We start from the raw sequence: 25177 nt of genomic DNA on the forward strand, positions 1-25177 counted from the left end.
AATAGTCTCACATGGAGATATGTTAGTTAGTTCTTATAGTTTGTTTTCTGCAGAGAAATTAAAGACAATTTGAATGTTTGCATTTAAATCCCAGTTTTCTTTGAGTTACACCTGCAGCGAGCGGCGCCGGGGTTTCCCGATCAGCTGTCTCTCCTCTTCAGTTATTTACTGATTTATTCGGTATATTTCTGGATAAAAATCTGTTCCGCTGCAGCTTTGAAGACTAATTAAATAAAATGGCCTAAATATCGCTCTGCCTCCCTCTTTCATACGAGCATATTTCATTAGTTTAAAAGTAAAAAAAAAAAAAAGAACAGAAATGTGCTGCCAAGACTGCAGCAGATTGACTGAAGTAAAAACTGTTCTTGGCTAAATGAAGCGTGCAGCTGCAGCAGAGCTTTTGGCAGACGGCACTTCTCTGTCATTCACTGACGTCTCCGATTCGTTTCCTTGAGACCTGCTTTGTTGCCAAACAGATTAGGCACAGCAGCATCAACATCTACACCGATGCCTTTGTAATCTTCAGACTACAGAAGAATAGCCTGAGGAACAAGCAGCAGGAGCTGTGTAAGCACATCAAGATTCAAACAAAAAGAGCTGCTTTGCAGGGCAGGGAATATAAGCTGTAAATGTTTTTATTCATCTGTGAATAGTTTGTTTAAAAATAACACTTTTAAAAGTTCAGTTTAATTGTTTTCTTCTCATCTACACGCTTATTTGCTCCCCTTCTACTTGTGCGACTTGTAACAAATGCAAACGAATGAATATTGTTTTCCAATCCTAATTATCCACTGCTGATTATTTCCTAATTAAAACAAAACTGATTATCACAGTTAACAAAAACATGGCCTTTTCTAGCTATGAAGAACAGCATCAATGGCGGTAGCTGCTGTAACACAAATCTATGAACGACACCGAAGGTCACGAAGAAGACGGCGGCTCGTTTTGTATCTGATGGTCATTTGCTTTTGTTCGACTGCGCTGCAGAGTTCGGGTACGTGCACAAACAGAAACAACCTTTTCCTCAAAGGTCAGTAGCCTCACACATACTGTACCAAACCTCAGAGGCGCCGGGCTGCGTGTTTCACAGGCTAACGAGCAAACATCACGCAGCAGCTCCACACTGTGTAATTCATAATCAGACTCGGAGTCAGGTTAATTACCAAGTACAATGCTCGGCAAAGGATTTAGCATCCATTGCCTTGCTGTTTCAGTAAAACCAGTTACATAATTACACAAATGGATTCAACGCCTGTTTGTTGGGTGGATCTACTGCATCACGGCGGTTACGATTTCGAGTTTGAGCAGAATAAATTTGAATTTGGGAGCCTGATTATACGTCAGAGAGTCAACAGAAAATGAATCTGCAGTTTGATCATTCTGATGACCGCTGACAGTTTTGTAAACACTGCTTAAATTCAGCATTTCAGCTCCGTGTCGCGTTTGTAAACTGAAAGTTCAGCAGCTATGCTTCACTTGTGTCTGATATTTTAAAAGATCAGCTGAGTAATAGAGAAAATAAACAGCAGATTAACCAACGGCAGAAATAAAGTTTTACATAAATGATGACAATGGGCACATAACGTCGGAGGTGCTGTTTGTTGAAACATTTTATAATCCATGACATCAGGAAGTGTCAGTGAGAATAATCGAATATACAGAAGAAACCTGGTAGCAGCTATTTATAAATGTGAAAAAACTGCAACAAATACAGCTTAACGTGCAGAATATACAGCATGACATACGAATCCCAGCTTTTCAGTAAAATAACATGCCGGCTTCATCGTTTTCTTTCAGTCGATACAACCGTGCTGGAGTCTGGAGCGTTCTGCAGAGTGTCTAAGCCACGTCGCTGGGAATTCTGTAGCTTAGACAGAGAAGGGTTTATAGCACTTTTTCTCGCAAGTGATGGCAAACCCAGCAAATCCTTTGTAATGACATGTGGAGATGCTTACAGCTTTATACGGTCGTTATGGTGAAGAAAACAGGGTCCTGAGATAAATGACTGATGATGGAAATGGGCAGGAGCAGGAAAACAATGAGCTAAAGTGGCTTTTTGTTGTCTGAGTTTCATCTAGCGTTAATATCAGTCTGCTCTCATTCAAATGTTGTGCGTTCTTTCACATCAGCACCTGCATTTATACAAGTAGCGGTCGTATTTAGAGTTGGTTAAAGTCACCTTTGATGGAGAGAGGCTGAATAGCAGGGCAAAGTCATTTCTTTAGTTATCCTATAGATTCAGATACACGAGGTGTTTCACAGAAAGGAGAACCAGTGTTTGTAATGATGATATTTCACTTGAAAGTTTGTTTGCGATCTAAATAAAACAGCGACCGCAGCTCCAACTCCTTCGTTCTCTGATTGACGCACTGCCTTGTTCTCTCTGTGTGTTCAGAAATCGATTTCTCAGTGCCCGCTAACAAAAGACCCAGAATAGCTGAGCGAGTGAGCAGCGCTGCTGCTGCTGAAAGTTTTCTCCCCTTTAATTCAACATTTACTCTTCTAACTGTGATTTCACCACCACCATGGTTCACCAGCTAGATGCTGAATGAAATGCACTAGATGTGTTATCATATTAGAATCATTTGCTGCTGATTAAACATTTTCAAGAGAAGATAGAATACCTGCTCTGTGCTACCGTCAGTCTGAAATGTTTTTCCTGTTGCCATCTCAGTTTCTGGAGACAGAAGTGACCACATTTGACTAGACAAACGGAGAGCGTAAGTCACTTATCAATCACAAGGTAGCCACTGCTGGTTATGCCCTGCTTTTTCATTTATTTTTCTCTGAATGGGTCCACAATTTATTAAAGAAACATCATGTTGTAATAAATCCGACTTGTACGGAAGAGGATTAGGGCCACTGGGGAAAATAAAGTGGGCACGTCTTTTTTTTTTCTTCTTTTCCTGAATTCTGAGAAAAAAGTCAGAATTCCGACTTTATTCTCAGAATTCCGACTTTATCCTCACTTTATCCTCAGAATTCCGACTTTATTCTCAGAATTCCGACTTTATTCCGACTTTACTCTCAGTATTCCGACTTTACTCTCAGAATTCCGACTTTATTCCGACTTTACTCTCAGAATCCCGACTTTATTCTCAGAATTCCGACTTTATTCTCAGAATTCCGACTTTATTCCGACTTTACTCTCAGAATTCCGACTTTACTCTCAGAATTCCGATTTTATTCTCAGATTTTTTTTCCAGTGGCCTTAATCCTCCGTAGACTTGAAACCAGTGACCTGAACCACAAACATGAGACAAACATTTGTTGACAGAATAAATCAAGTGAAAACAGGCTGTTTCCCCCGTAGACTTCTATACAATGTGTCTTCTTTTTAGAGTCACAGGTGTTGCCCTCTGCTGGCCGTTAAAGGAACCTGCAGATTTAAGCCACTTTCATTTCCCAGACTATGAGGCTATGTTCACTCTTTTAAAACAGCACGTGCTTGTAAGGACACAGACCTTGTTTCTTAAAAACGATTCAGCCCTACAGATGCTAAAAAAGAAGTTGAAGTGTTAATGGTCATTAAGTCGTCTGACACTGACTGACACTAATGACTGCGATGTACGCTGCAGTCCCTCCTGGTATTGCAGGGAACTCTGGGTAAATGTCCATCAAATGGCACCAGAGTGATCACTGATACCGCCAGCTGTTCCGACTTACACATATTAGTCCAAGCAGCTGTGATTATTTCACAGTATGCCACTGTGGGCCTTGCATAATAGTGACTGCTTTGATTTATTCCACAGATTATCTCGCAGTCTCACTTTTGTGAGTGCAGTTTTCTTTCTCACTGAAAATATAAAATGTGTGCATTATTTCAATGATTGTATGTTACAGGGGATCTTTAATTTTGGTTATTAGACAAATAACTGTTTAGGATGAAAACTGCAGGTTCTCAGGTTTGTACAGATGTGATGGTGTCAGTAACAGTAATCTCCTTGGACCTGGCGTCCACATATGGGGACATCACATTTTGGGTTGTCTAGACCACAATACTAAATTTTACTCTTTCAAATGAGCTATATTGCTCAAAGGGGCACAATTGTTGTTTCTCATTTTGTTTTTGTACTCAGAAAAAATGCTGCTGTGTTCAGACACCAAATCAAGAGTTTTGCACATCATTACTCAATCGTGACTTTATAGTGTTCAGCATAAAGCCCAAATAGCAAAGAGAAATTAAAAATGCATGCCATGAAGGAGTTTGGTCTTGGGACAGGGGTCAGCAACCTTTAACACCGAAAGAGCCATTTGGACCCGGTTTCCACGCAAAAGAAAACACTGGGAGCCGCAAATACTTTTTGACATTAAAATGATGATAACACTGTATATATTGTTTTTTTACCTTTATGCCTTGTTTGAAATTGCCTTATGAAATCCTTGAAGTGCTACAGAGAATTTTATTTATGTAATTAACACATTTTGAACTCTTAAAGAAATATAACAAAAGGAAAGACACCCACCCATGTAGCAAACAAAAACTGCTGTGAGCCGCCGCCCTTATGTCACCTTTGGGCTGTTGGAGCCTTGACCTGACTTTTTAAAAATAATTGAAAAAAAAGCACTATGCTGCTGAAAAATGAAAAATAGATATTTGCAAAATTCTGCCTAAATATGTATTTTACCTGGTTAATGTGGGTGGCGGGGTGTGGTCTGCAGCGCCGCTGCAGGGGCGCGGGACGCACCTGAGCGGCGCCCGCAATCACGCCTCGCCGCCTTAACGTCTGTGCTCTCTCTGCTGCTGTGTTGGTGTGTGTCGGGCTGTGAGCTGCAAAGCTACAGCCGGCTGTGTGCGTCAGCAACCGTGTGTGTAAAGTGGTCAATAAAGAGATGCTGAAAAGCGTGTTCATGCAAACATCGTCGGTCTGCCATGATATGTTTACAATGGGACTTCTGCTCCTGAACCTCTGCACACAGCGTCTGCAAATCGGGGCTTTCATCTTCACGCAGGACTGTAAACTGTCGTCTGTGAGGCGTGAGCGGCGTTTGTTTTAACATAGTTCATGGTGGAGAACAGCTGCTGACATAATGTGGATCTGAAGATCCATAATTGGCCTACCTGTGGTCGAAAGTCTCGATAAATGCTCGGCGTTTCGGCGGGTACACCGGCTTTCGCGAGTGTGACGCTTATTTTGAGCGATGAAAAAATAATAGAATATAATTTTATTTTTATATTTCAATATCACAATAATTTTCCAATTTAGAACTACAAGTTAAAAAAGAACTAACATAAATAAAATACACTTCAGCTAAATACTTCTAATTTATTTTCCCAAACCACGCGGAGCCACAGTATAAGGACTAAAGAGCCGCAGGTTGCCGACCCGTCTTAGGAGGTTAAATAACAGAGATTTCTTTGTGTTTTGCCACAACAACCACCTGCTGACATGAAGTTTTCCCTGCTCTTCCCTCTTCCTTTCATTCCCATATTTTCCTCTGGCTCTTCTTCTGTTTACCTTTTGTCCATCTTCCCAGCAGCCCTGCTACTGTCTCCCTACAGCCAAGCGGTAAAACATTAAATGGTTACAGCAGTCTAGTAGTTTTCCACACAACAGAAGCATCTCCCTGAACCTAACCTAAACTATTCTGAATGATAATGAATAATCAAATGTATTTATAGTGTAAATATCTTGTCCCCTCAGGGACTGTGGTCTCTGAATGATGTCACAGCCTCCAACTGTTTACTGTGGATTTTTTCTGGCCTTAAAGAGAAAAAAAACTTTACTTTGTAACCACAGACATGACCAATAACTAAGTATGAGACTGGACTATTTAAAATTCCTGTCCAGAAACACAACTTAATAGATTAAATGTCATGAATATTTCAAGATCCCCTATGAGTCTGTTATTACCCAACGCACCTAAATACCTCATCCCCTGATGTCCTGAGCTCTGAACGTTTCCTCCTGTCAGACTCTGAGGCTTCAGCTTCCCTTTGTGCCTTTCTCCTCACTCTCTCCTTCCTCCACCACGTCTCCAGCAGGGAGCTCCATCAGCTCCTGAGGTCTCTGCTGCGTGTGTGTGTGGTTGTGTTGTGTGGAGTAAATGGCCTCCAGGATCCCCAGGGCTGCATCTCAAATGTACTCACAGAGAAGCAGAGTCATGACTAAGACTGCATGCCTTTCATTAACAGAGCGAGAGAGAGAGCGAACGTGTCTAACAAAGTTGAAAAAGTCAATTTATTCCTCTGGTGGAAATGTGTCTAAGACTAAGAAATGTTTGCATTGTGTGGGTCAGAGTACACGTCAGAGTACATGCGTGGGTGTGGGTCAACTTGCTGCAAAGTCAGTGTTATTTTGTTTACATAAGAAAGATGTTTTAATAAAATCTGATCACATTAATTCTGTGAACAACACAGGACATGGTGAACAGTGTATTGTACCTACAGAGTATTTAGATAACTTACATTTTTTACAATATTAAATTTTCATCCTCTTCCAAAACTGTGTATGGAGCCCGTCTCTCCGTCTGCTCCATGCTGTCTGATTTCCCGCTAGTCTTGAGAGGCGATTATCTGGAATCCTACAGAGAATGAATGTGCGCAGCCCATTTAGCTCCGTTTACTGGTTTAGTGGATGTGCACCACATTTCAGTGAGCTTTGATGTTTACACAATCACAGAGAATGAAACAGTAGCTGTGTCCCAAAACGTCGGCTGCATCCTCCGGAGGCTGCATTTGAAGGCCGATTACGTCACAGCCAGGCGACGAAGGCTGTCCCAATTCGTCGACTCCTTCAAATGCGTCCTTTATTTCCCCGAATTTGAAGGATGGGTCGGGTGTGTCCTTCGTGGCCCACCATATCCCAGAATTCATAGCGCGGCCCAGCCAAATTTCAGCTGCCAACAATGGCGGCCGCTACTGAGTTTTAAAATTACTCTTATTATTCTTTCTGGGTCACAAAATAAACTTTTAACATGTTTTAAGGCGAGAAAGTAGCTGTGTAAACATCAAATATCTGCCTGGTTATCAAGACATCGCATATTTGCCGACGTTTTCGGAGACGTCTGTTACCCACCAGCTCGATAGCAAGCCGGGGGGTTCAATGGTCACTCCAGCCGGCGAGAGCAGCGGACCCCTGGCTTCATCGTTTTCAGATCCCCGCTGTTTCGCTACTCAGGTTAGACATGATATAAGTCACTCAGATAACTTAAAAATGTAATTTTTTGCCTTTTTTCTGTGTTTTATTTGTTCCGGAGTAAAACGGTTTTATTTATTAGATTAAATAAAATTTTATTAATCCCCCGGGTGGGTTCCTCGGGGTTTTCACACAGCTGAATAAACGTCAAACAGAAAACTGATTAAACAGAAGTGTGAGACGGTCGAGAATTTACGCCAGTGTCCTGTTATATTTTAGACAGCAAGGAGCAGACAGTTTATTAAACTCCACCGAGACAGCGGTGACGCAAATCAGAAGGCTAGACCGTCCAATTCCACAGCCTCGCACTTCCGGCCTTCTCGGTCTTTGAAGGACCCGGCCCACGTAGACCGCGAAGGCCGGGTCCTCCGAAGGATGCAGCCGACGTTTTGGGACACAGCTAGTGTGTGAAGGCCTGCTGCATTAACAGCGCGATGTGTTTAAATCAGTGGTTCTGAACTTGGGCATCAGTAGTTGTGCATGGAGCCGCTGCAGGTGAGGTGAAGTAATACTGAATCAACATGACTTTTCTTTGTTTAAGACACAAACCTTTAGTCTTCATCTTGTTTTATTAGTAATCATTTAGAACATTATCACATTTTTATCAGTAATTATTAGTAATGCTGTTGAATGGTGAGTTAGAGAGCCTGGATTCTCACCCTATGGGACTGACTCGAGCTCCACACTTTATTAAAGAGACATTTCTAAACAAATTCAGCGGTCCCTCGTTTATCGCGGGAGTTACGTTCTAAAAATAACCCGCGATAGGTGAAATCCGCAAAGTAGCCAACTTTATTTTCTTCAATTATTATAGATGTTTTAAGGCTGTAAAACCCCTCACTACACTTTATACACTTTTCTCAGACAGGCACGAACATTTTCACACTTTTCTCTCTTGTTTAAACTCTCAAAGTCCGAACCTTCGTAGAAAAATAAGTCCAGTATTACAGAATGAAACCAAAGATCAAACCCTGTTTTCAGGTCCAGGACGTGGGAATAGAGCAGCTGTGAGAGAATTCAACATTAATTAATCAATGGTACTGAAGTGGAGGAAGCAAGAAGAATGAGTTGAGTAAAGTTTGACTTATCTGACTGTTTTGTTCTGTTTTTGTTAACTTCTACCTTCCTTTAGCATGTCCAGAAGTCCAACTTTTTGTGCAACGGTTAACATCTTCCTCTGCCTTTTGGGCGCTATCACAGGTGCTTTTAACGGTGCAAAACGTTTCGTCGACATTGTTGTGTTTCTTGGGGAGAAAACAAACATACAGTGCAGCACTTCAGCGTCACGCTGCTAGCGATCGACGATTTATGTAAATTTGACAAGCTGAACGCATTCTGTGCTGTACAGGAGACACGGCAAGGAGGAGATTGATTGACAATGGTCTACAGCAGCGGTCTCCAACCTTTTTTGTGCCACGGACCGGTTTATGCCCGACAACATTTTCACAGACCGGCCTTTAAAGTGTTGCGGATCATTACAACAAAATAAAACTAGTACCAGTACCGAAAAAAAGAAGATTTATTCATAACACACGTGAAAAGACCCAGGAAAACCGAGTAAACGATAAAAACGATAACAAAATAACGCTGAAAACCGATAAAAACCCTGAAAACCATACATTTCACACCTGAGCCTCAACTCTTGCGGCCCGGTACCAAACGACTCATGGACCGGTACCGGTCCAAGGACCGCTGGTCTACAGCCAATCAGGATGCAGAACACAATGAGCTGTAAAAAACCAAACAAAAAAACCTGCACACAGCGAGGCCGTGAAAGGTGAACCGCGTTATAGCGAGGGACCACTGAAAGTTAGTAGGGAAGGGTTAATGGGAAACATTAAACGGCCTGCAGGTGTTAATGTGAGTGTGAATGGTTGTCTGTGTCTATGTGTTAGCCCTGCGACAGACTGGTGACCTGTCCCCCCACCCCCGCCGCCTCCAACCCTGAAAAGGACAAGTGGAAGAGAATGGATGGATAGTTTCTATGTGAGGGACAGATTGTTGTTCGCAGAGCAAACAACTTGCCAGTTACACGTGTTAAACCGTATTCTGCTTTAACATCCTTCTGGGACTGATGGAGACCACAATTCACAAAATAAACATCATGTTTGATTCAGTAAGACGTGAAACTAGAAACTGAGCTCATAAAGTCATCAGGAAAGTGTTTGCTAAGATCCCAACAGAAAACAGAAACAGCGATCATTTTCCTATGGATGTCTGCGCAACTGGAAATCTTTCTGTAACCACAGGAGTCGCCCCCTGCTGTCCAGGACAATTAATGCAGCCTTAAGGCACATCTACACTTCCATGAAACATCTGTGTTTTGAAATAAAAATAATTAGAAACACCTTTTTCCTCCAAGTGGAGCGTGGTGAGCACTAGGGTCTTTTGTAACTGAATCAATTGCTTTTAGCACCTTCTTGTCCCTCGACATAAAGTGTAACATCTGTGTTGTCCACCCCTGAACAAGAGCAAAAAGCTACACCCTCCCTACACCTTTGGCCTTGGTTGGTACTCCTCGGAGACAAAACTTAGGTCTCCATTGAAGTTATGAAGGCTGAGTTATTTTTAGACACTGTCGTGCTCGGGACCAGTGAGGCGGAACCAGGGAGAGAGTTTAAAATCGATGCAGACAGCGTCGGTGTGCATGTTGGGCCATATGTTCAGAATGCGATACATAAGAAATGTCGGCTCTTTGAGCAGCGTAGCCTGATAAGTGAGTCCAATCTGCCTTATTGATTACAGCTGTTAAATCCACTTCAACCAGCCTTTCGCGAGGAGACGAGAGAGCTGACGCGCTAAAGGAGGATTTCGAAGGTTTAAGCAATGAACTGTTCTAATGATGAGCGTACAACGCCCAGGATTACTCCTCAGATTGATATTCAACAACTTAGGCAGTTTTCTTCATAAGCACTCTCATCCTGACTTCTGCTAGCTGAAGTTGGACTAATTTCATAGCACTTGACTTGAAGTATTTTAGTCCTCCTGCAGCCCTTTGGATTAAACGGGAGTGATTTTATCTCAGTTCTTTCTACCAAAAGATATTACAGATGTAGGTTATAATCTGTGTTAACAAGGGGGAGCCCCCTCCTTTCAGCGCCACTTAATTCTAATATCCTTCAATATCCCAGGCATCACTGACTCATACAGGTCACGCCCTCCTGTGCCAAGGCACGGCGTGGATAATTAATCTAATTTTAGCGCTGGCACTCAGTGATATACTGGACAGAGATTTGCTTCTCAATCATCTTAATGCTGCAATAAAAGATGGGGCTTCCAAGAAGGAAGAAATGATTTTTCCACGCACTTCAGTTCCCTGCTTATGACTCATATCCTGTTTTTGTTTATATATTTAGGATGTGATGCTTGCTACGTGAAACATACTGCGACAAACTGACTCAGCGACTGCCACAGTGTTCACACGAGAAGACCAAGGTCGTTTATTAAGGTTTAGCATAGCGCATGTATGCACATCCCTTTCACAAAATATATGATTGTTTTATTTTTTTATTAGCATTTTGGTTGCTGGTTATATAATTAAATGCACTTTTGTGCTGGAATATAAAATAAATAAATAAATGAGCTAAAAGCTTGATGCCAGCTGGTGCTGAGACAGAGAATGAGCTTAGAGACAAGCTTTTACGATCTTCAGGGCACAGGATGACCAGGTGAACCACATTAGCTGACAGCCCTCCCAAGGCTCCTGAATCATAACAGGAGCATCAAGGACAGCTTGCTGGAAAGAGCGATTCATATTCCCGTTAACATGATTTAGAGCTCAAGAAGTCTCTGTTCAGCCCTCTATCTCTGTAGCCCCGTTTTCACCGTCTGTATCACTCTTTTTTGCATCAATACAATCTGCTGAGAATGATTTGGTTTATTATTGACCTGAAATACTGAACAGCTTTGTGCTGTATTCAGGATCTAACTATTTAATTTTATCTAAAAAAAATCTAAAAAACATTTATCTAGAACATCCTGTTTTGTTATTTATGAAGTATTGGACAGCTATTATAGCCTGACGGAAATGTGATGTGCTTCAGCGTTTAAGAAATACATTTAATTAATCAAAAATTAAGGAAGGTGTCTTTATTGGTCCTGACATCTATGACCTGATGCTTGACAATGAACTCAGAAGGAGCTGAAGCCTCCTGAAGCAGCAGCTTGGAAGCTTTCGTGCAGGTTGTCTGGAATTTCCTTGGCAATTATAGAGTAGAGAACTGCGCCGTGTTTGCCACTGAAGACACACTTATTCCATTCTCGTTTGACTTTTTTCCACCAAAATTTGGGCGATGTCAGGAATGCCAAAAGATTTCATCAACATATAAAGGTGATGGAAAACCGATATCAGGGAAAATGCAATCAAGCACGATGGCTGATGAGATGGATGAGCAGTACAAGCGTAACAGGAAGCGCCTCATTTTTTACCTCGTTTTCAGTAACATGCTTTAACATTTCTCTGGTATCGTCAATATACAGTGCAACGCATTAATAAACAGTGTTGGGGAGTAACGGAATACATGTACCGCCGTTACGTATTTAAAATACAAAATATGAGTAACTGTATTCCGTTACAGTTACCGTTTAAAAAGGTGGTATTTAGAATACAGTTACTTTGTTGAAATAAATGGATTACACGGCGGTACTTCCCTGTTTCATATTGTGGCGGGTCAGGACTGTTTGGGTTTTGTTTGACAGCTACGTTCTGTTGTTCCAGGCGGCAGCGTTACGGTTGCCATGGTTACAGGGTGACGCTCTCTCTGCGTGTTTCCTGGGTGAGAGAGCGCCTGTTGTTGTTATGCTAAGCTAACAGGCAGAATGCTACAGGTATAGCTCTAAAGAATGTAGCATCATAGGCAGTGTAGTCCGTGCTGCAGGGAGAATGGACTGCCATACACGTTATGTGTCTGTGAGCGAGGGAGGGAGAAAAAGGAAAAGTACGAGCTGTCATCGAGCAAAAACGGGAGCTGGAAGCATGTAAATATAATAATAACCACTGCAGCCAAGAAGAGAGCCGTAAGTAAGCTATTAAGACTCGACTGTACACCGTGTTCGTGTTTTCCTCCAAAAACAATAAGTTCCGTTGGAGCAGCCTTTCAACGCCTCTCTCTGTCTCTGCTAGCAAAGTTGACCCAGACAACAAAGTAAAGCTAGTTTTCAGCTACGAGCCGACACAGAACCCACCGTATTAGCCAGAGGTCCCTTTACTACGGTTCGGAGCCGCGGACCTTCAGTAACAGTAATAAATCACAGCAATAGTACATTCATGTAGTTGTAAACAGCATGATAATATATTAAGTAATCCAAAGTATTCAGAATACGTTACTCTCATTGAGTAACGTAACACGTTACAGAATACATTTTGGGGCATGTATTCTGTAATCTGTAATGGAATACATTTTAAAAGTAACCTTCCCAACACTGTTAATAAACATATTAATAAATTTGGTGGGAAAAGTCTAATTCAAGCACCACATGAATAAAGTCATGCAGTTTAATGCAGTAAACACTCCTCGATTTACAGAAAAATAATTCATTACTGCAGAATGTTGACGCTTGGTATAAATCTGCCATTGGATGCACATTACTGTGGCATTTTCTACTGCCTGCTTACTGTAATCTCTGAGCTGGCACACTACATGTACAACTTCAGGCACATGTAGTACTGTGCAGAAGTCTTGAGCCACCCCTCCTTTCTTCATATTTCTTTCTTCATATTTTGCTTCCAGTTAGTCTTTGAAGCCTCAGTCCAGTCCTCGGACTTGACCATTTTCAGATAAATGCTTTCGTTTTTTTGTTAGGCCACTTGACACTGACCTATGAGTCATTTAAGCACACAAAAAGGAATCTATCTCAAGGCATACATCAGTGTTATGTCTACAGACTTCACAAAGGAGCAAAGAAGCAATTTAAAGTTTTAGCTTTTGGCATTTTGTTATGGCAGCCTGTTAAAACAGCACAATTTCTTCCCGTTTCTTTAGTTAAATATATTTAAAAAATGCCAACGATAATACAGTTTGACAAGCATAAAATGGTACGTTTGCACCAACAAGTTCATTCTCAGACAGCTGAAAACTTGGCATATCCTGGCATGGTGTGCAGTGTGTCCTTAAGACTATGTGGGTAAACTGGACAACTGGAGGAAGAATTGGCAGGTCTAAAAGAAAAAACAACCCATAGCAGGTGAACGGTGTCTGAAAGTCACGTCCTTCAGGATATGAAAGAGGCGCTTAGCTCTTCTACTGTTCACAGAAGCATGATCAGAAATGGTCCCAATGGAAAGGTTACTGTCAGGACGTCATTCTTAAGGCTGGAGACCAGAGAGAAAAGGCCGAGGTAAACTACACAAGATCCGGGTGGAAAAATCAGTGGCAGCAGGTTTTATAGAGCGATTGATCCAAATGTAAAAATTCTGATTCAATTTATTGTCATTGTGAATGACAAAAAGTACTATCAGATTTTCTTTTCTCAGATTTCCACCATGCATTACAATCTGGAAAGCATCCGATTGGCAACAGCTTTATTTTTCAGCATGACGATGATCCCAAACACGCTGCCAGTGCATTAAAAAGCAGCCAACATCCAAAACACAGCTTTGGATGTCCTTCAAGAAGCCTGGGAAATGATTCCTGAAATGATAAGAAATCATATCTAAAAGATCTTGTCTTGATGCACGCTCAATCATCCAGGTAAGGAAATCCCAGAAAGTCGATTCTGTTCATCTGGACGTTACGTTTTCAGTGGTAGAAAACGTTAAGTCCAGATCAAGAGTTCAGACTATTAATTTTCAAGCTCATAAAAACTGTCCTTTTGCCTTATGCACTGTATTCCTGTGTATAATTGCACCTATTTCCCATTTTTACAGCAAAATTTAAGAATCAAGGGGTGGCTCAAGACTTTTGCACAGTATTAATGCTGCTCTGGTGCACAGCACATCCAGTAATGTAGCAAAAATAATGCAAGGCAGCCTGTTTGTGTCTCATCATTGTTTCGTTTGTTGCTAGCTCTCACACAGAGTGCTAGCATGAGCCGCTACACTGATAGATTCATTGGATAACTTAATTTAGCGTTAAGGTCATGCTCAAGGTCGTCAAGGAAAGCCAGACGAGCGGTGAGTCAGCTGTCATCGTAGTCTCTCTGCTCTGCTCCACAGTGGTCCCTGTTTTCTATTTTATTAGCACTAAATTATTAACTTTACTGGCAATAATAAGCATCCACTGTTATCACCCTCAGATATTTCAGAGTCATCTCTGGCCTCTATGACTCACACTCGTTGTGCCCTCTGCGTGCCAAAGCTTGGCGTGGATAATTAATCTAATTTTAGCTCGGTGTGTTTGTGCGAGAGTGTGTGCGAGAGAGAAACACTGGACGGCGTTGTCATTCCTCCACAGCGAGCAGGCCGAAGGCGGCTTCAGTGTGACATACTGTTATCTGCTTCTCCCTCACTGTATCTTCCTGTCTCACCTTCTCCTATCACAGACAGCTTAAACCGATTCCTGTTTTCTGCATGTGGCGTCATACCTGTAACTACTGAAGCATCTGATAATGAAATCTTAAATTCATCTCATTCTCTCTCTCTCTCTATCTCTCCAGCAGCGGATGCCGTGCCGGTACGGAAAGATGGGGATCAGGTAAAGTGCTATTATCTCTTAAAAAAATTAAAAAAAATTAATGCCATTTGCTGCACACCTCGATCTATTTTCCCATTTTGCTGAAAGCCTCTGTGACAGAATGCAAAAGACACTCTGGTGCTGGCGTCCTCGGCTCTCCTGTTACATCCGAGCGCTCTCCAGAGTGAGAGTGGGAGCATGAGTGTTGATTTTTGGCCCCTCAAATATTATAGAGGTGAGAAAGAAGCTGCTACTCAACCAGAACTGTCTCCTGTTGTTACAGTGTAGCCCTTAGAAAGGTTAAAGACCCGCCCCCGAAGATACGTGGTGCTGCAAAAAAAATGTTTGCCCACTTCCTGATTTCTTCATTTTTGTCGTATGAGTCACACTTAAATGTTTCAGATCACACAACTTCTGATATTGGACAACAATAACCTGGATAAATGTATAACGCAGTTTTGCAAACTGGTTGTGTCAACCTTGGCAGTAACTGACAGTGAGTCTTTCCCATCACTCAGGATGAGTTCTGACATACAGCTCTTTGTAGAATTGCTTTAATTCAGCCAGACTGTGGAGTTTTTAAGCCTGTTTAAGGTCACGCCAAATCAGATTTAAGACCAGACTTTGTCTAGGCCACTTGTTGGTGTGTTTCGCATCACTGTCCTGCTGTATAACACGAGTGCCATCGAGCTTTAGGGCACAAACTCATGGCCAGACGTTCTCCTTCAGATGTTTCTGTTAGGTCCTGAAAGCCATAAAGCAGCCCCAGACCATGACACTACCGCCTCCGTGTCGTTATGATGTTCTTTTATGAAATGCTGTGTTAATCCTGCACCAGATGTAACAGGACTCAAACCTTCATCACTCCACAGAAAAGTTTACCAGAACTCTTCATGTTTTCCTTTTGGCCAGCTGTGGTTTTCTCCTCTGAACTCTCCCATGGACACTATTTCATGCTCAGTCTATTTGTTACTGTTGAATCATGAACTCTGACCTTAAATGAGTGAGACCTGCAGTTGTTTAGATTTTGTTCTGGTTTCTTTTGTGACCCTCTTGGAGTAAATCTGCTTGGGCAGCCTGGAAAGGTTCACTGTTTTCTCCGTTTGTGGATAATGGTTCTTACTGTGGTTTGCTGGAGTGCTAAAGCATTAAAAACGGCTTTGTAACCCATTTGAGGATGATAGATGTCAGTTAGTTTCTTTCGTGGATGTAACATGATGAGATATTAAAGTTGGGATCATATTTTCTGAGACTTCTAGGCTACGTTCACACTGCAGGTCTTGATGCTCAATTCCGATTTTTTGATCAAATCCGATTTTTTTGTCTGCTCGTTCACACTACAAATAAAATGTGACAGCAAACGCGCTCTAGTGTGAACGCTCAAAGCGGCCCGCATGCACAAAAGAAGACGTCACACACAACGCGCTCTGTTTAGACCCAGACCAACAGTATTGTTTGACTGATGGCCGTTAATATAAAGACTTCGGACTTCACGTTTCCCAATTTTTGCTTTAAGTTATTTTGTTATTTACATAATAATGTAAATAACCTAATAATGATCCTTATTGCTGTTTTAGAGGAGCGCTGCTTCAAAGGATAGTTACAGATTTCTGTCAGAATCTGCAGATTATACAGTACAAATAAAATGTTCACGTTTCTCCAACGTTGTCTTCCCAACAGTTTCACTGACATCTACACCGGATGGCCAGGAAGCGTTCGCGATGTCTTCTCCGGCGCTGATAATTGGCGTCTGTCTTGTGTCGGTGACGTAAAAGACAGATTTAATGCGACATGACCATCAAACAGCAGTCGCTTTCTAAAACATCGGATATGTATCGGATTCAGTACCACATACGAAAGTGACCCAGATTGGATTTGAAAATATCGGATTTGTGCCGTTCACACTGTCACACCATGATCGGATAGATGGGTCACATAGGGTCAAAAAAATCGGATTTGATGCTTTCGCTGCAGTGTGAACGTAGCCCTAGGGTCTGCTTGGGTCCCAGTGGTATAAATTTCATTAGAGAGTCAGCACCAGGGTCCGGGTGGATGTCTGTATACCTCCTGTTTTTTGTGATGATGTCTCAACTATGCCTGCAGACATCAAGTCAGTCAGGAATGGCTACTCGGCCGTTGGCCATTTCCAGCTGTTTGCGTCCCCTGCAGAGTGTAATCTTTAGCCTACTTCACTTTGTGAGACAGGTTCTATTTATGTGATTTATTGATTAAACTGGCAGTAATCAGGTCGGTGTGCACCTGGTGAAATTTAAGTCTTCTCTCTGAAAAATGTGGTTAATTCAAGATATAACAACAGGCAGCCATTACTTTCTCACATAGGACCTGGTAGGTTTGGTAGCTTTTGCCCTGATAAATGAAATCATCATTTAAAAACTGCATTATATTTTTACTCTGGTTATCATAAAGTTGTTTGATGATCTGAAACATTTAAGTGTGAGAAATATGCAAACAAATAAATTCAGAACGGGGCAAATACTTTCTCACAGCACTGTATTTGCAAGCCTGTGTGTGTGTGTGTGTGTGTGTGTTCGCAGTGTATTCAGTGTAAAGTGTTCAGACAGTCTGTTTCAGTACATGGGAATTTACCTGAGTTAAAGGGAAAGTACTCCTTTTTGGGGGCATCCTCCTCCCCCGTATTATCGAAAGTGAGAAAAGAGTTTGGTGGCACCACAGGGAGCTCTGAAGCCTGAATTATATCCTCAAATGTACCGAGTTGGTGCTGAAATGTGAAAATGAATCTGTAAGAAGTGAACCTACCCCAACTCTGAAGCCTTCATTGCAGCCTGAGCCCAGAGGCTCAAAGCTTGTTAGGTGATAATAATCGACCTTGTTTCCAGTCTACTAGTTTGGATCAGACCCATCATCTCTACCTTCTACAGTGCTTTCTTTTTCTTTTTTTAACACAAGCACTCCAAAAACTATCGAGGTGTTTTGGCCTCTCCAGCTTTTTCACTCGTCTTTAAGCTAAGTTTCTAAAAACTCAACAAGCATTTGGACCTGGAAATGATGCCAGACTCAGTGAGCAGATTAGGATAAAACACCCAAATCTGTGACTCCCAGCATATATACCACAAGACAAAATCAGAGCACTAAAGAAAGCTGAATAAAGCACAAAACGCTCTTTTATGTCCAGGATCCTGTTTTGTGTATCGCTGTAAATAAGTGAATAAACATTTTAATTAAGAGCACAAGCCTTTTAATATGTCGGTCAGTGCATCCGGACATGAATCTTTCTAACAAACGTGCAGGCCTGCCAAGGATTTCTTTCATGGCCAGACAGTGGGATGGTCTCATCTGGCTGAGTCAGTAATCTGCCCTCAATTCAACTGATTATTAATTTTACTGCTAAAAACGCCCGAGCAGTGTGTCTGCTGTGGTTGGCACCATCACTGTGAGTCACAGACTTCAGTCACTGAAACATTAAAAAAGGTGGAGCGACCGAGTGGCTGAGGCACACGTGACGAATCGAACATGCCATTTAAATTTCATAATTCATCTCAGTGTTTTATTATTAATTGATCAGCTTTGCTGACCTATAAACAAATGGTTGTGGGTCTGAAACCGCCAGACAGCCGAGGCTTTTCTGGGTTTCCTTTTCCGTCTGACTCTGCTGGTGCTCCACCTTCCTGCCACAGACTGTAGTTCAGATTAATTAGTGCCTCTAAATTGGCAGAGGTGTGAATAGTTGTCTGTCTCCATGTGTCACTTGTGTGACGGCCTGGCAGCTTGGACGTGCCCCGTCTCTCGCTCGGTGGTAGATGGGAAAGGCTCCAGCCACGTCGGATGAAAAGCAGGCGGAGATAGTGAGTGATGGATGGATGTCTGCTTAAGTTTGGCTTAAGGGAAATAAGAGCCATGAACAAAATCTCACCATGAAGCTGAATGTCTCCACCTTACTCCTACACCTGTTCTACAGCAAACAAGCAACATATACCAACACTTCCTTTACTTTAGTGAATGAAAACACACTGTAATCATTGCATACAGTGTTCTGCCAAACAGGTGTGACCAAAACTAACGGGCTTCATCAGTGTAGATGTAGTGTAGATCCAACTCTTCACATTTCTTAGAACCAAACGAGCAATCTGCTGCATTGGCTCCCCGTGTGTTTCAGGATCGATTTTAAAGTTCTTTTATTGGTTTTTAAATGTCTTAATGGTCTTGGGCCTTCTTATCTCTCAGATCTGCTTTTACCATATGAGCCCTCGCGGACCCTGAGGTCCTCTGGTACTGGCCTTTTGATTGTCCCTAAAGTCAGGACACATACTCACGGAGAGGCAGCTTTTCAGTGGTATGGTCCTCGTCTGTGGAACAGCCGGAGGAGCTCAGGGCCGCAGAGAACGTACATGTTTTTAAGAACAAGAACCACCTTTTTAATTTAGCTTTTACTTAACGTTTATTTATTTTATGCTTATTTATTCTATCCTGTTATTCTATTATTAATTTAGGTTTTACCTAATATTTATTGATTTTATTCTTATTCATTTTTTAATCTTCTTACTCTATATTTATATTTATATTGTATCCCGTTCTTATTTTATCTTTTTATCCTGTATATATCCTATTGTGTCATATCTCCAGTGTTTCCTCGGAGGGCGCTCTCTGCACCGGGGCTGTGATCGACCGTGGCTGCTGGGGCTCTGTGGCTCCTCTCAGCCTGGCTGGGGGGCTTCTTTGCCTCCCTCCTGCTGTGTGCCCAGCCTGGAGGATGCGGTCTGTGACCGGCTCCCGGTGCAGACGGCTCCCTGTGATAGTGTTTCCTCACTTGGCTCATGCGTACCCAGCCCAATTTTACTTTTTAAGTGTGTGTGTGGGGAGGGGGGGGGGATATGTCTGTATTCACATTGCTTATGTTAATGAGAGTGTGGGGAGTGAGTGGGAGGGCGGGGTGGGCTGCTTTTAACCATGTAAAGCACTTTGTGCTACATTTTTTTGTATGGAAAGTGCTTTATAAATAAAGATTGATTGATTGATTGATCTGAACCTGAACCAACAACGTGCCGGGGGATTTAAAGACTACAGCCTTTGCTGGTCAGTGCCAGCAACAGTACTCGTTAAATGTAAAATAGCAGTTATTGGGTGTTACACAGCCGCTGACCACTATGAGTCTGCATCCCTGACAGATGGCTCCACCCCAGGTAGTGCCACTCACTGTCTCCATTAATGAAAGTCATAAATGAGCAGAGGTAGGAAAAACACTGAAAAAAAATGGCTGTATGTCAAATATAACCAAAGCTACATGTAACCAGGTTCTGTTTCTTCTGCACCAGGATGTATGACATGGAACAAACTGCTAAACTAATCTGACTCTCGGTGCATTGGTGACACTAAAAGCTGCACATTTCAGCGATGTTGAATGAATTGAAATTTTTTTATTTCAGTCAACAACAGATTATAATTTTACATAAAAGTACTCAAACAGTAACCGAAAAAGGAATAGGCTGAAGCCTTATGGCTTATACTTATCCTATCCCTTACCCCCATAGAAACAATCAAATCCTTAACCAAGAAAATAAATAGCATTGATGATTAAGTTGTATAACAGTTTGAAAAGAAATCAATGATAATTAAAGAAACACAAATTTTTTTTAACAAACCAAATTTCTATAACCTTGTATAATACTAATTTTTAAAATCTTCCTGAAGAATGACAAAGAAAAACACATCTTCAGTTCATCATTAAGTCCAAAAGCACGATTTGGTTAACGGAGAATGTGATTAACAGTTTCGTATAGCCCCTAAAATACACAAAATATTTGTTTGGACATTTTTAACTTCATCGATTTAACATTTTTAAATGTCTTCTGAAGGTTTTTCTGTCTTTTAGACAAGTTGAGTCTGTTTTCTGTCCCTTGTCTAAATGACAGGTCGATCAAACACAAGGGACACCCCAACATTTTGAGTCATCCCTAGTGTAGTCTTGAGGATTTAAAAAAGAGTAATGGGATTGCTTATGTTTTAGAAGATGTATTCTTCAGTTCTAAAAACAAATGGTGGAGAGTCCTGGGTATTTTATTCCAAGTCGGGTTGTCTTTGTTTAAGGTGATCTTTAATGTCAGTGACCCACTATTGATTCTGTGACTCATCACATGAGCTAAGGTGTGAAAAAAGGTGTCGGTTTAGATCATCTCCAGAGGTTAAGGGTGATGTCCACCCCATCGTGTGATGTGTTGAGGTCACCTGGGTGGTGATTGAAGCACCTTGGAAGGGATGTCAAGACTGCATTGTCAGTGGCTTATAACAGATGTTGTAAGTCACTGCCTCTGTTCAATGATGCTCATTCACAGTGGACATAGATGACCTCCTTTACTCCTCTTTCACACCATCTGTCTTCTCTGTCCAAAATGTGAACACTGACATCCTCAAAAGACCGTCCTTTGTCCTGTAAATGCAAGCGTTCTCCTTTCTAAGCTCTCAGGACCGACCCGGATGAGTGAGAAGCTACACAGACGTACGTCCCCAGTCTAAATGCAGTTTCAGAGACTTTGGAAAGCAGACAAAAGGAATATTAATTTCAACTCCTGCACGAGTCACAACATCACGAAAAAGGAAAAGGGGGATGCTCTGTTGGGAGAAAATGGTGTCACAGCCTGCAGGAGCTCATATTAGTCAAACCTGTGTGTACGCTGGCACTCTCGTGACTGTCTGTGTGTGACCGGGTGTGAAGGTGTGTTGATAGTCTCTTACCAAGGCCACAGAGCTGCTGTCCCCTGGGTTCAGGCTATTACTGAGCCATGTATCACTTCTCAGCTGTGGACCCTGGAGAGAGGGAGAGGAGCAGAAAGAGTAAGAAAGGGAGACAAAACGGAGACGTCCGTCCTTTTTGTTGTTCCATCAGTGATTGATGCGTTATGTGTGTGCTGCTGTCACTTTGTCTTTTAAGTGCTGTTATAGTAATAGTTAGTCCAGGTAACTTTTTAACCCTTAAAGCCTGTTCCCTGTTGCTTTCTCCCTGTTTGAAGTGATGTGCACTTACAGAAGCTTTGAGCTTTTACAACAAAATATTTTCAAACTTATATAACTGAACAGTCATGGATACTCTCAGCATTCTGGTATGAAACTGTCACGGGACAGCGTAGCAGGCAGGAAGTGGACCCAAATGCAGGAATCAGCAGACAAACGTGAACTCAAAGCACAGCTTCATTGGCTGGGAAATGGCAGATTTATGTAACTAGAGCACGAGGGGGGACTGCAACTAGAAAGTGAAGAAAACTAGAGGCTTAAGTACACATGAGATAATCAGGGAGTTGGAACACAACAGGGAACACAGGTGAACTAAATCTGACGAGGGCTGCATCCCAATTCAGGGTCTGCAGCCTTAACGGTCCACAAGGGCCGCGTACTCAAAGACCATTAAGGCCGGAAGTGCGAGGCTTGTGAAATGGGACGGTCTAGCCTCCGTCGCGCTGCCCAGGTTGCCTAGCAACCATGATACTAACAGCTGGAAACGTTTCATACAGCTTTGTTTGACAGAAATGAAGGAGAAACTCTTTTGTTCATTTGTTTGTTTGATTCTACATGAGCTTTGATCATTCTCTGATTAAGCTCAGCTATTGAACGGCGTATATTTTAAAGTAAAGGCTTTAAAACCAAGTTAGTACAAACGTCACTAATGTCACATAACTTTGCCGACATGTGGCCAACAGTAATGTTTTAATGTTCTTCGTTATTAAACATTTGCACATAAATAAGTGACATAATATTCAGTACTTACTTAAAGTTTACTCTTCGGGCGCCCCTCATCCGCTGTTTTTTTTCCGGCAAAATTATCCACACCCACCGCCGCACTATGCATTCTGGGATATGTTGGGCCACGAAGTCTACACCGCCACATCCTTAAAATTCAGGGAAATGAAGGACGCATTTGAGGGCCGCATTTCGAGCAGCCTTCGAATTGGGACAGCCTTCGTTGCGTCGCTGTGATGTAATCGGCTTTAAAATGCGGCCTTTAAGGCTGCAGACCCTGAATTGGGACACAGCCTAACAGGACAGACTACTAACAAAATAAAACAGGATGTAACGCACACTGAGACTCAGCCACATGGACTTGACTGTTACAGCCGGGTTGGTTGGTGTGTTTGAGGAGCGTACCCAGAAGCAGGAACCAGAAAGACGTAGAAACAAAATGACAATGGTGAAAAGTAAATTATAACCTAAACTGGGAAAGCTGAAGCAAGACATGGAAAACTCTACATACAAACATAAAACATGAACCTGAGAAAACCTTGAAAAACTTGAGATGAGCTAAACAGATGACCTGACAATGAACAGGACTTAAATACACAAAAGGATAATGAGGGAAGTGGAAACACCTGGGGAAACACAGCTGACACAAATGAACATGATACCACAGCAGGACTCTTCAAAATAAAACAGGAAACATAATGGGACATGACAAGAGCTTGACAACATAGAACACACAGACATGAGACACATGGCAAACTGGGGAGACACGAAACATGAGAACAGATAAGGGAGACGAAAGCATGGGCATAACTAAAGGTTAAACATAGAGGACAAAACAGACTACACAGAGAACAGACAAAAACTCAAAAATAAATGGACCTTGATGATAACATAGATTATACTAAACCTTAATGAAAAGTAACATAAGAACTTAACATATTCAAATATAACCTAAGAAATCAAAAATACAAAATAAGCTCAAAATTAAAGAGCAGTTAACATGTCAGGAGAAGGTTAAATCTCCACAAAGGTTGCAGAAGTCTGTATCTGTGTGCATCACATAGCCACTGGTGTAAAAGGAAATTTAAATAAAGCAAGCTACATTAACCTGCTCCCTTTTTCACCATGGGTCACCACTTCTTCTTCTTCTTGTCCTTAGCGGGCGACCAGCGGCGGTGGTCTGCCGCGCAACCAGTACGCTGCTGTAGGCGCCGCAGGTTCTCTTGCTTGACCAACGATTATCTTCCACGCTTTTCGATCTAAGGCGATGGTTCTTGCCTGCTCGAGGTCAAGTCGAAGTCCTTCAAATCATCCTGGATTTGTTTCATCCATGTCTTCTTTGGTGCATTTCGATGCACCCTCCAATCGGTGGGGCGGGTCAACCAGAGTAGGCCATGGGGGTAGCGGCTCGGGTCGATTCAACAAATGTGGCGCTGGATTAGTTCGCCGATCGTCGGTTGGCTGCCGCAGCTGGTGAGGATGGTGTCATTCGAATGACGGTCGCGAAGGGAAACGCCGAGAACGCATTTGGAAAACTTCGAGCTTGCTCAGGTCGTGTTTGAGCACTGTTCACGTCTCTGCGCTGTAAAGTAGAATGGGCAGGATCAGGGTTCGGTAAAGGCAGATCTTTGTCGCCAATGAGATGTTGTTCTTCTTCCAGACGCACCAGCGCAGGGAAGCGAATGCTGCCGCCGCCTGCCCAATTCTGGAGCGTATCTCCACTCTGACATGGGTCACCACAGCATGCAGCTGTTTTATATACCAGATGCTCTTCCTGAAAAACGCCCCAAAAGACTTGTGTCGCCTTCTGGGATTGAGCCGCACGATCTGATATCCTCGTGTTGGTGTTGTTCCCAGATCATCATACTAAAGGTTGTTCCAGGATCAACATTGCAAGTGACCAATCAGAATGTTGTGATGTCATACTTTTGCGACTTCGGGAAAAACCGGCGTAAAACAAAAAACTGTACTTAAGCTGCGAGAAACCGCCTTTGTCCGCCGATCAACGGACCCTAACCCTGACCTTGACCCTTTAATAAACGCTAAGCAGAATTGATATTGTCCTTGCAACATTGGAATTTCATAAATGCACGAATGGGTTGGTGCGCAAAAGAATAACGTCACAATAATGTGATTGGTCACTTGCAATGTTGAACCTGGAACAACATTTTCATGATGATCTGGGAACAACACCAACACGAGGATATCAGATCACCCTTGAACCAGAGGTCTTTTACATAATAGGTGAATGTGTAAACCATAAACTACTGAGCCACTATTAAAGGAAACTTACGCAATGGACATTTACATAAAAATTCAAAGTAGTTTCCCAAATTGCTTAAAATAACTTTGCTTGTTGTTTTAAAATAAAATCAAAAAAACATTATTTCCTGTTGCTGTCAACAGAACATCAAGAAGGAAAAAACACTGGTTTTATGCAGGAATACGTCAGACCAGCCAACAACATGGCTGTGATAGAAATGCATCCTGCAAGCCTGTTACATCAGCGTGTATAAATGCATGGGCTGCACCCGCCTGCCACCGTGAGAAGCACCTGGAACACTGGCGTTGCGAGGCATCGTTGTTATTCAGCAGTCACGGCATCAGAAACAGAATTCAGTTTTGATCAAGTGCTGTTCGCATTGAGCTCTGATCCCGCAGCAGCCTTTGAGTTGTTTACCTCCACAAACACGACTCCTCTGTGTAATTTATTGGCCTGCA

General features: G+C 42.2%; 1 protein-coding gene across 5 annotated transcripts in view; it reads left to right on the forward strand.

Annotated features, from left to right (window-relative positions):
- The window catches only part of fam131ba (family with sequence similarity 131 member Ba), a 99128-nt gene that overhangs the window by 32408 nt on the left and 41543 nt on the right, over positions 1–25177 (forward strand). For all 5 annotated transcript variants that reach the window (XR_015717118.1, XM_087835227.1, XM_087835229.1 and 2 more), the window contains exon 2: positions 14733–14770. Coding sequence is in view for 4 of the 5 variants with exons in the window: in XM_087835227.1 (XP_087691353.1) it covers positions 14733–14770 (38 nt within the window). In the remaining variant the exon portion in view is untranslated. The remainder of the gene's footprint in view (positions 1–14732; positions 14771–25177) is intronic.

This window comes from Neolamprologus brichardi, chromosome 22 (genome assembly GCF_056152115.1).
Source record: "Neolamprologus brichardi isolate AB-2024 chromosome 22, ASM5615211v1, whole genome shotgun sequence".
Lineage (NCBI taxonomy): Eukaryota > Metazoa > Chordata > Actinopteri > Cichliformes > Cichlidae > Neolamprologus > Neolamprologus brichardi.